Below are 10,911 nucleotides of genomic sequence, written 5' to 3'. Positions count from 1 at the left end.
ATGCATTTATTTCTATAGCTATGAATTTGTATTTCATTTATTGTATTTTCATTTATTGAGATGATAAAAGAAAGAACATTGAACACATTGATCAACAGGTTTTGGATGTCATTCAACATATTCTCTCTCTTGGTTTTCTCATTCAAGGTGTCAGACACTTACATATAATACTTATATGTAAGAGTTCTTGTGGTGTAAAATAATATTATTCAGCGGTGATACTTAGGTCTCAGTGTGTTTGGTTCACAAAAAATGTTTTCCTGACAGTCACAGTTGGTAAGAAACCAAGATTCCCATTAAATTCCATAGGAAATGAATGCGGGTCATTTTGGACCCACTCACGGAAGAATGGGGTAATAACATAAAACATGCTATTTCTTAAAATGTATAAAAGGTAAATTAAAAATTTGAATTGCATGATATCAGTAACATGTTTCTTGAGGAATACCTGGAATATGAAGTGATGAAAACTTTTCATTACAAAGATATTGCAAAAAGATGACCTCCCGGGGTCAAAAAGGACCCACTTACGCATCAGAGGGTTAAAGCTGTGAACGACTCAGTTTTTAGATTGGTCTCCGCCGAACAGTTAGTGTTGTTCTTATTACAAATAAGCTGTAACTACAAATGTTTTGCTCTACATAACGTGAACGGTCAATAAGTTTAGAAACAAACTACTACTCACACAAAGTTTTGCATCCAGTAACTAAGGGAAGGCGATAAGCTCGCGTTTAAAAGCTTAAATAATAATCATTAAATAAATAAGTAAAATAAAATACCTCTCTTGTTTTGCCCGCTCAATTCATCAAGGACATTTTCCTTCTGTTGTGGAGCAGAAAGCACGTTTTCATAAAGCGCAAAGCTTCATTGTGTTTGCATAACCAACCTACACTACGAGGAGAGGAAGGGGACATGTTTACGCAGAACCCGGAAGTGTCACCAGAAAACATGCTCTGTTCCAATGGTTCCGCTGCGAAGCGAAATTTCATTACAATATTGTCGCGAAATGTGAATTTGAAACCAGAATTGAAGAATTTTCAGAAAATTACATTATCAATGCAATCATTTCTATGCTTACTATACAGTCTAGAGTGTGAGTATGCCAAGTCTTAAGTCATTAATTCCTTAAGACCAAGTTTCCGTTGTACAAACTATTGACTAATGCAAATTTTAAGTCAGTTTTTTAACTGAGAAAGTTTGTAATTGTGCTTAATGTCCTAGACAAAATGTTTAATGCTTCTAAAGCTTTAAAACAGCTCAAACTGAACATTTCAAACTTACTAAAGGTATTAATTTATTATTAATTAATTGTAGTTTATGTGTGATATTTAAAAAAATCATAATAGATATTAATGTCCTTTGGAAACAGGTCCAATTGTAAAAACAAACAAACAAACAAACAAAAAAACAATTCAGTCAACATGTAGTTCAAATTAGATTAGATTCAAATTCCGTTGCATGCTATCTAATTCACACAATTTGTAATACAACTCAAAAGATTCAGATGTTAAGTAAAGGCAGATTGGTAAAATCTGCCCAGTCAACTGGAAAAAGTCGCTGACATTCCAAGAACATCCTATGATGTGAAAGTGTGACAACACTGGAGCGGTACCACTTTCTTTTAACAAGAAGAGACTTCCATTAAGATTTTGCTGGTTATCCTTGTGAACTCCCAACGCATACTGTACTTATATTTTGACATATGCTGCTGTTTCAATACCCCAACTAAAATTCAAAAGAAATTCCAATCTATATCAAACCAGATGTCAAATCTTGTATATGTGTATGTGTATGTATATGTATAAATTGTGCCCATTGTGGATTTTCTGTAAATCTTGAGTGAAAATCAAAGTTTTCTGGCATCGAATAATACCATCTTTACTAATCTCTGTAAAATATTTTCTATTCACTTCTTTGGATTACAATAAAATGGCAAGTTCAGAATATAAGAATAGAAATTGAATATTTACAGCACTGACTGTACACTGAGTTATAAGAAAACAATAGGAGCCCAGTAATTGCATGCACCATTAGACAAGGCTGGTTCATTATTCTCCTCAGAGAAACTTTGCTGCTTTGTATAAAGTTGTTGTTTAGGAAATGACTCAACAACAATAATGACATTGGTAATGAACACTATTCCCTTGGGGGGCATTTTGTCACCAAACAGAGCTCAGTGACCCTAGATAAAATGATCCTCTCCTGCCTCTTTGACTCCTGGGAGCCCTGCTAATGAGTCCTATTTGTGATGTCATTACCCAAGGATGCTGGTTAATGACCTTCTTTAGAGCAAACAAAGCTTTTACAGCTCAAGCTTAAGCCTAATTAATCTCATCTGCACCCATTAGAAGGTTGTGCACTCTTGCAATTAAAAAAGTAAAATAATAGGAAGGGATGTAGAATGAAATGAATGAGCTTCTATTGCCAAACGACCACCTTCTCCATTAACAAGCAGGTACATCTGCAGTTTCAGATGAACAAAAATAATACAAATACTGTTTCACTTATGTTGGCTTTTCATACAGAACTTCACATCATTGTCAAACTGCTAGGCTACATGAATTCGGTGGTTTTTGAGTTCTTTTTATATCTATTAAATGATAAATGGGCAGAATTCCAGTTAGTGTAGATCCAACGTCAACAAGACAGAAAGTGTTTTGTCAAAGAGTTTCTAAAACATCTGAAGGTGGATCTATATCTGCTGTAGTTTTAAAAAGCTTAGTTACAGGTTAAACTAATAACCAAGACATTAGTCTCAAGACAGAGAAGGGGAATTGGCCTTTTAGCTTTTAATGAAGGCAATTAGATTTTGTCAATAGATATATATTTCTGAAAGTCTTTGCCGTTTGTATTGCATAAAAAAATATTTATGAACAAAAAGATTATTTCAGTGGTAGAGGTTTCATTATTATATAACATGATTCTGAAGGAAATATGTTAAACAAAAACAGACAATAAATACTGCACTGAACTTTGAATAGTTGCAGTGTCGCCATTTAACCACAAGAGGGCAGTAATTGGCAGGTTTAATCTATTATAACGGCTCATCCACTGGCAAGTCTTCAGAGAGGGACATAAATGTACAGTATAAAAACCGAAAAAGGTTTTTTGCAACATGATTCATTAGGCTACAGACTTTTTTCAGCATCAACTTGTAAGGCCTAATACTTCTTAACAACGACTGTGATGAAAAAGTTTGCTTAGTAGGTGTGAAGGATTACTGAGCAGAGTTTACTGGTCAGAGTAGAAAATCCAAAACCGAAAAACAAAGTATTAAACTCTGATTTTATGTAATGTTTTTGCCTGATAAAACTCGTAATGTAGTAGACGGGCTGATGGAAATGAAAGGACTATTCAAAGTTTATATAGTGACAGACAGGCTGTGAGCAGATGAAGCCTCTTACTTTGCAGAAACATTATGACCAGATGAAGAATCAGCAGCTTCTATTGAGTGAAGGTCAACATGAAATATTTACTCAGTTGAGGCAGCACTTTTGTTTTTGACATATGAATCATAAGCTGTTTGCTATCCAAGGTTGTGTTTCTCTGCGTTATTTGCAGAAATATTTGCAGCCCAGGTGGAGTGACAGGGCTACTATTCTTCATGCTATGCTGAAATCTGGCCTTGCTAAGTGGTAATAAGAAAGTCCTGGTTGCACTGCGCATCACATTAAAAATAGCATTCCCATGTTGAAACAGAGCTGTAGAATGAAAACTGTTCTTATCATGATGAAGGAGTCTGGTCAGAGTCGATGGGAAAATGGATGTAGCCAAAAAAGTAACAGTGAAAAAGACTCGATTTGAGCTCTTTTTTATGAAAAACAGACTTTGCATCCTGTTGGTTTATGTCATAAAATCACAGTAACATATCTTAAAATTTGCACTGAAACTTTAAGATATCAAGTGTACAAATGCTTTTGTAAAGCCTTCAATTTAAAACAACAATAACAGCGCACTATAAAGCAGAGCTTCACTGTCCCCTTTACTTTATTCAGACTCTCTTACTGATGCATTTGCAACAACAGAAAGTCCCTCTGCAGTTGATGACCTTTGAAACTTAAAATACAAATTATGTCATATTGTGAATTATTCAAAAACATCTAAAAGATCAAAAAGCAACTGCATTGCCACAGATGAGAGAAGGTTTTACTGCTTTGTTGATAAGTCCAGTTTGCAGTCAGGCTTCGGCCTCCCAGTCATTCACACATGGAGCAAGAGGGTGAGTCATTGCTTTGCATAAGGCAAGGACATTTTGTGCCTGAACTATAAAAAATCCCTCTAATGAATCTTTACTCGTCCCCCCTTTTCTTTATCTCTCTGCTGCTTCTCTCCCCGTTTGCTGGGCTCAGCTAAAACACTGTCCTTGCTTCCCTACAAAGTCACTCAACTGGATAAAGTAATTTACCTGAATGAAGAGGAGCAAGAAAGACGAGCAGCTGGGGTAGTGCGGGGGCACAGGAGATGTCTTTGACAAACCACTATTTGTAAAGAAAATGTGGAAAAATAAGGAGTAAGGGGGGTATGAATAAACTGGATGTTTTGAACCAACAATAGAAAAAAGTGTTTTCCATGTCTTTATGGGACAGAGTCTCAAATAAAATAGGAACAACTCAGACACAATATAAGGAAGATGCACTGACAGACATCACTTTATTTTTGCACACCAAGGAAAGATGAATAGATATTAGTTATGTAAAGTAGAGTGTAAACATTTAAAAGACTGTTCTAAATGAAAACAGGTTAAATTTTTAATTAATCTTTGGGGAATGTAGTTTTAGCCCACAATATCAATTTGAACACAGCTCAGGTAGGGAAGCACGTCATTATATTTCACGCGCTATTTTGTTTTCCACTGTACTGAATTATTTACATTCATTGTGTGGGGTTAGAAAACATTGTGATTCACCTTAAATTTGACTCTGACAACTCTGACTTATAGCAGGCTTAAAATATCTACAAGGTTGAATTGCACAACGCAGATGTCATATGAAAAAAATAAATAAATAAATAAACAAAACATTTTGCTTGTGTCTGTATTTATCAGACCAGGTGCAGGTTGCAACTGGAGTAATAATTCTGTGAGCATTTTTACAGACACTGTAGGCCCAATGAATAATTTGCTTATTTTGTGCATGTGGTGAGAAATAGGAAGATGTGCACCTGATCCTGAGATCATAACAAAGTTTAGTTTAAAGTTAGCAACAATTTCAGTTCCTGCATACAAGCTGGGCAAAGGCATAGGAAAAACTAACCCTAAAAGTTGTTAAAGTCTTACCAAAGAACTTTGAAAAATAAAAATTTTTTTGTGCATGATAGGCATAGAGTTAGTTTGAGAGTTTCAAAGAAAAACTCATATTGACATTTCATACAGAACATTTTCATACAACATTTTCTGTTTTCTTTTGGAACGCCTCACAGTTTTTTTTTATGACTAGACATCTTAGGAACAAAACCCACGCTTTGTCACATAACAACCTCCAACTATTGGGATTGTGTGTGGCACATATTTATCTAAAAGGCAAGTTTGATCAGAACCTTTTTTTTTTTTTTTACAGAAGGTTTCAGGAATAAAAATTCTAAAAGTGTGGCACGGATTTTCACTCTGCCCTTGATGTCATCACTTTGTAGGGTGATGAATAGTGTTAGTTTTCTGCCACACAAAGCATTTTTCATATGGCCCAAAGGTTTTGTTTTGTCCAGCAAACATGTCCTGCTTTCTTCCACGTTTGCTGAGTTCCCTCCACAGATTTTGGAAGAACTGCAAACAGGACTTTGTGTGGATTTTCCAAAAAGCCATGTACTTGCCTGCTTTTCTGACAGTTCTATCACTTTAGGTTGTAAGGCTGACCATGATTCACAATATTTTTCAGGGACATCAATGGATAGTGTGATGCCACACCCTTATTTTATTTTATTTTTTATTTTTTTTATGAAATCTCTCCAATATTAATTTCACCAGCAGCCATCGTCATACCCAATAAGCTAGGCAGAGTAAGGAGAACATTGAACAAAATGTGATAGGACATAAAACAAGTTTCATCAAATCAACTTCAGGAACTCAGCAGGTTTTTGATGACTTGCTGAAAAGAAACATCACTAAAGGAGTTCGCTCTGTTACTCAGAATTATTTTTGAACATTTCAAACTGTGCAACTGCACAAGAAATAAGCCTCTCAATGAATGGTGCCGCAGCTAGGAGCTGTGGGATGTTATTATCTCTTTTCCTTTCATAAAGGATTGCCTAGCGCATTCTCTGCTAAATAAGATTATGCAGGAAAGAATGAATCTCCCTTCTGTGGCATTAGGAGATTCTGATCAGGCTCTTATCAAAGCGACCCGTAAGTTACATCTGGATCATTTGTCTGAGTTATGAAATGCTTTTTGAAGAGAAAACTAAAGGTTGCTTTTCTGCTGGACTCAGAGTAGTCTTGCAGAGCTGCTGCAGCCTCCTGTTAAGAGGAACATGAATGTACTGCACACGAATGCTTGTATTCTTTGACAAGGCTGTCTTGATGATTAGGTTATCTCTTGAACCTTCACACACAACAGGACAGTGAACGCTACAGTAGTCCCTCCACAGCTGACATGGTGTCACATTCTTATACAATTACTACGTAACGGTGCCTCTATGATGCTGACTCAGTAAAACACTTTGATCTCGAGCAGAGGACTCCAAGTCCAGTCCTCAAGAGCCGTCATCCTACAGCTGCTTTTAGATGCATACAAGCTCCAACACATCTGAAGCAAATGGTGGATTCACCATCTCATGTTTGGCAATGGCCAGGCAATGAATGATTCCCATGATTCATGAGTATTTGAGCAGGGATGCATCTAAAAGCTGCAGGACATACAGGACATAACTCTCAAGGACTGGAGTTGGAGAACATGAGAAAAACTAAAGTTACCTTCACTCATACTTATTGCATGCGTTGCATGAAAGACTTTAAATCTGCAGTGTTGTACCGTCCACAACTATTTTCATTTATACTTTCATTATTTAAGTCGATTAGTATCCTCGAACTTTTTATGTGTGTGAGTGAATGGGCGAATGACTGCATAGTGTAAAGGGATTTGGAGTTTTCTGAACTAGATAAAATTCAGGCCATTTACATAAATTCCCAATAAAACGTGTCAAATTTTGTAGTTATTACCAAACAAAATGTGGAAAAGAGAAGTGAAGAAACTTTAGCAAATGCAAAAGAAGCTATTTATTCACTTTTTTTGCTTTGGTTAAGCAAAGTTTAGATGTGGCATCAAAATGAAAACTCAAACCTTTTTAATCAGCTGTGAAACAAAACATCATTTAATCATCATCATCATCATCATCATCATCATCATCATCATCATCATCTTCGCCTTTATTAAAGACACAATCAGGTCTTTATAAAAACATTAAATTAATGTCCCAGCACAGGTCCAAAAGAAGCTAGTGTTATGATTTACTATGGTTATGAACAAAACCACATTTAAAATCTAATTTTCTAATGTTTAATATCTAACTACTAATTTAGACATAAACTAACCTGAAATAATACATGTTCCCTCCCAAAAAGTGTTGCTAAAATCCATTTCAAGTTGTATAAGATTAATTTTATTTCAGCTGTACTTCTTACAACAAACATGGCACTCTGATAAATACACCAGGCTGCTAATGTCATCTCTCTCTTATAATTTGCACTCCACCTAATAAACCAAGACAGAATAATCTTGCTCTCCCTGCAGGGCTTGTGAGCCTGCAGCAAACTACTTTTCTAAGAATAACAGTAGCTGAGTCACAATTTTATTTGAGCTTTTCAGATTGAAAAATCCATCTCATTAAGCCGTCTTTATGAAAACTGCAGTTCTCCTCAGAAGTTTACATTTCAGTTGTGAAAGCATTATCAGAAAAGTCATTTACTTGTCTGGATCTCCATCTAGAAATAACTACAAAGAACCCGTTTTAGGCCCCTTATATTTTTCATAATCTTGATTCCAAATGTAATTCTATTAAATCCTGACTTCTTTCCTCTTCTGTTATTTCACATCACAACAGAAGCCTGATTTATCTAGAGTATTTAAACATAAAACTTTCCAAATGCGTAAGAGAAGTAATCCGTTGTTAAGGGCTCCCAATGCCAGCATGGGGAGTTTAGCAAGATCCCATGTTTTCTAAATAATTCATATTTCTTTGTTCAAATGTAAAATAAAAGTTTTGAAGCATGTTTTAAGACTTAACAAAAGTCATAAGCTTTTATAGCTGGATAGCCATAAATTAATCCTTCTATTGTAGTTTATTGAGTTATTGTAAATGTTTGAGCTTAATTCATATTTTTGTTGACATTGCAATTGTTTGCAAAATAAATCTCAACAAATAATTCATAGTTTTTGAATATTGTCTTGTAAGCACAGCATAATTCAACTAGTGCTTCAATACAGGTCACTATACACAAAACATGACTGCAAGAGCAGATGAGTAAATCAGAAAAATAACCGAATTTCTACTAGATATGTACAACAGTCATGTCCAGAAACACTTCATGTCAAATGCAATTTCTTACATAAACAATGCAAACTGACCGACAGTCTCTTTAGGGGAGTCATATTTGACTCACTAAACCTAAAACATGTTCTCATACATGCAAAATGTTCATACAAATGAACACATTAATGCTGTGGTGAACAATGGTCTTATTTGTAAGTAGGCCCAGCAAATGAAATTCAGCTTGTGGCTCCTCTTGTACTCAGACTGGCCCCGGTGAAACAACCACATCGGCCGGCTTGGGATCTGAGTCCTGCTCATTGCGATTGTGTTCTAGGTTCTTCTGGTTCTTCCTAGGTGAGATACAGAATCATCAAAATATCACTCTTATCTGGATTAGCATTATGCAGATCAACAGGCATAAAACCATCTCCAGGTTCTTGCTCATACATGTGTGTGTCCAGAGGGAATCCACTGCTTGTTTTCAGCACAATGCAAAGCAGGAGGTCACTTTTGAAGACAATGTCCAGGATACATCTGTGTGTGGTTTCCTTGGTGTTGCTTGTGCACCTTTTCTGTTGCATGTTATCCTTCCACTTAACTTTTTAATAATATGCTTGAAAAAGTGATTCTCCTAACAACCAGCTTATTTAGAGCTGAACTTTTGTAGCTTGTATCAGTGACTGGATAACTTTAAAGTTTTCCTCCTGACAGTTTTCTGGGAAACTGAAATTTAGATTTTCATTACCCAAAAGCTCTAACCATAAAAATTGTTATTGAAATTAACTGTCAGTGATGTTCTATTTCACTGAGACACACTTGTCTCTTGCTTTCACCAAGACTTTCAAGTTAAAGACCAGTTTTCTCCCCTTTTTCATGAGCATCTTGATTCATCGTTGTCTCTTCTATCCTTCCGCACCAGCATTGAGCTAAACAGCCACGTTGGCCAACCTGGGGTCTGAGTCCTGCTCATAGCGGTAGTGGTAAACCTCCATCTGGTCCCTGCACGCCTCTCTGATGTTATTGAGCCACCGTTTGATGCCTCCCCGGTTCAGATACAGCACCATGAGGAACACCACTCCGATCAGAGCCAGCACTATGCCGAGGAACACGTATGAGACTGCCTCCAGGTTCTCGTTCATACAGTCCACGTCCTCTCCCCGCAGCTTCTCCACGGGGACCCCCCTCCGCGCTTCCGGCTCACTGCAAAACACCCGCTCAGCATCCTGACACTGCGATGAGTTTTTTAACCAGTAGTAAAACACTTCCAGTTCGCAGTTGCATCGAAACGGATTTAAAGCCAAGTAGACGCGAATTCGTCTCTGCTGGTACAAACTAGATATGTTTTCTCTCCCAATGTACTCAATTGAGTTATTTATGAGGACTAAAAAGTGCAAGTTATACATATCTAACCTTTCCATGGGTATAGACTTTAGTCTATTCCCCGCCAGCTCCAGTCTGTGGAGGTTCCGCAAACTTTGCGCGCTGAGCGCGGATGAAAGCTGCGCTGTGGCATCGGGCGAAACAGAGTAATTGAGAAAAAGAGAGCGCAGCTCCGTCAGTCCGTGGAAAGCCCTGGATGAGATAGTTTCCAGCTGATTATGGCTCAGGTCTAACAAATGTAATCGGGTGAGTCCCAGGAAAGCGTACGGCTCAATAGTTTGTATCCCGTTGTAGGAAAGCGAGAGTGTCACCATTTCCAACTCGGTGCCGTTGACAGTGAACGCGCCTTGAGGTAAAGTTGAGATGTTTCTACCTCTAAGTATCAAAGTGGACGTCCATGTTGGTATGTCCGAAGGTCGATCGGTTTGGCCCCCATCAGGTAAGCAGGTCACGGTCCCCGAGTCCCTGGCACAGCTGCAAGAAGACGGGCAGGCGTCATCTGTCCTGACTGGCGAAGACAATAAACACAGCAGCGCTACGTAATGCGAACCCCACTGATTCCAAACAGAGAAAACACCGCTTAAATGTTCGGCACTACGAGTTATCCACATCTTTTCATTTACTGGATGTCTAAAAGCTTCAAATTATGACGCAAAGTCGAGTCAGTCCGCGCTGAAAGCGACGCGCTTCTTTCTAACAATCAGGAGATGAGGAACTCTCCACCCATTGTCACCTCGGTCTGTCTCTGGGATCTTTGCGCATCTGAGCGTTGGACAACTGCGTGGAGAAGCTGCTGATCAGAGCTCCTTCGGCGGGATTTTTGACGCCTGTCACACACAGAGAGAGCGAGAGCCGCACACACGCACCACACGGGACAGTACTTGCAGGGGCACGTCCAGAAAGTTTTGAAAGGGGTGGCCAGATGGGGGCCATTGATAATGTTGGGTGACGGAACCTTATTATGATGTTGCAACACATGCATGCGCATGTATTGCAAAAGGAGTATCTGCTTCTCTATTAAAGACAACATCTGATATCAGAATGAATAAATAAACAAACAAACAAACAAAC

At 37.7% G+C, this 10,911-nt stretch overlaps 2 protein-coding genes across 6 annotated transcripts in view; both read right to left on the bottom strand.

The window, feature by feature from the left end:
• The window catches only part of coa4 (cytochrome c oxidase assembly factor 4 homolog), a 6,286-nt gene extending 5,342 nt beyond the window's left edge, over positions 1 to 944 (bottom strand). For 2 of the 4 annotated variants that reach the window (XM_015040453.1, XM_015040451.1), the window contains exon 1: positions 780 to 944. The gene's annotated coding sequence lies outside the window, so the exon portion shown is untranslated. The remainder of the gene's footprint in view (positions 1 to 779) is intronic. The other 2 variants (XM_015040450.1, XM_015040449.1) reach the window with 1 other exon arrangement.
• A 6,623-nt stretch (positions 945 to 7,567) lies between these two features.
• Positions 7,568 to 10,761, bottom strand: tpbgl (trophoblast glycoprotein like). 2 transcript variants are annotated; one of them, XM_015040444.1, is made up of 2 exons: positions 9,380 to 10,761; positions 7,568 to 9,348 (listed from the first exon to the last, which is right to left on the bottom strand). In XM_015040444.1, exon 1 carries the CDS (start codon positions 10,449 to 10,451, stop codon positions 9,387 to 9,389), a length of 1,065 nt encoding a protein of 354 aa, XP_014895930.1. In that variant the 5' UTR covers positions 10,452 to 10,761; the 3' UTR covers positions 7,568 to 9,348; positions 9,380 to 9,386. The 2 variants fall into 2 exon arrangements, with proteins under 2 accessions (XP_014895930.1, XP_014895931.1); XM_015040445.1 differs by having other exon boundaries at positions 7,568 to 9,351; positions 9,383 to 10,761.
• Between the last annotated feature and the right edge of the window lie 150 nt (positions 10,762 to 10,911).

The sequence above is a fragment of the Poecilia latipinna genome, unplaced genomic scaffold (assembly GCF_001443285.1).
Source record: "Poecilia latipinna isolate Pla-1442-1.1 unplaced genomic scaffold, P_latipinna-1.0 Scaffold510, whole genome shotgun sequence".
In the NCBI taxonomy this organism is placed as follows: Eukaryota; Metazoa; Chordata; class Actinopteri; order Cyprinodontiformes; family Poeciliidae; genus Poecilia; species Poecilia latipinna.
The sequence above is the reverse complement of the archived record's forward strand: the minus strand, read 5'-3'. Positions and strand labels throughout refer to the sequence as shown.

Coding starts and splice junctions, on each gene's coding strand:
- tpbgl (XM_015040444.1), bottom strand. CDS start 10,451: ATGTGGATAACTCGTAGTGCCGAACATTTAAGCGGTGTTTTCTCTGTT.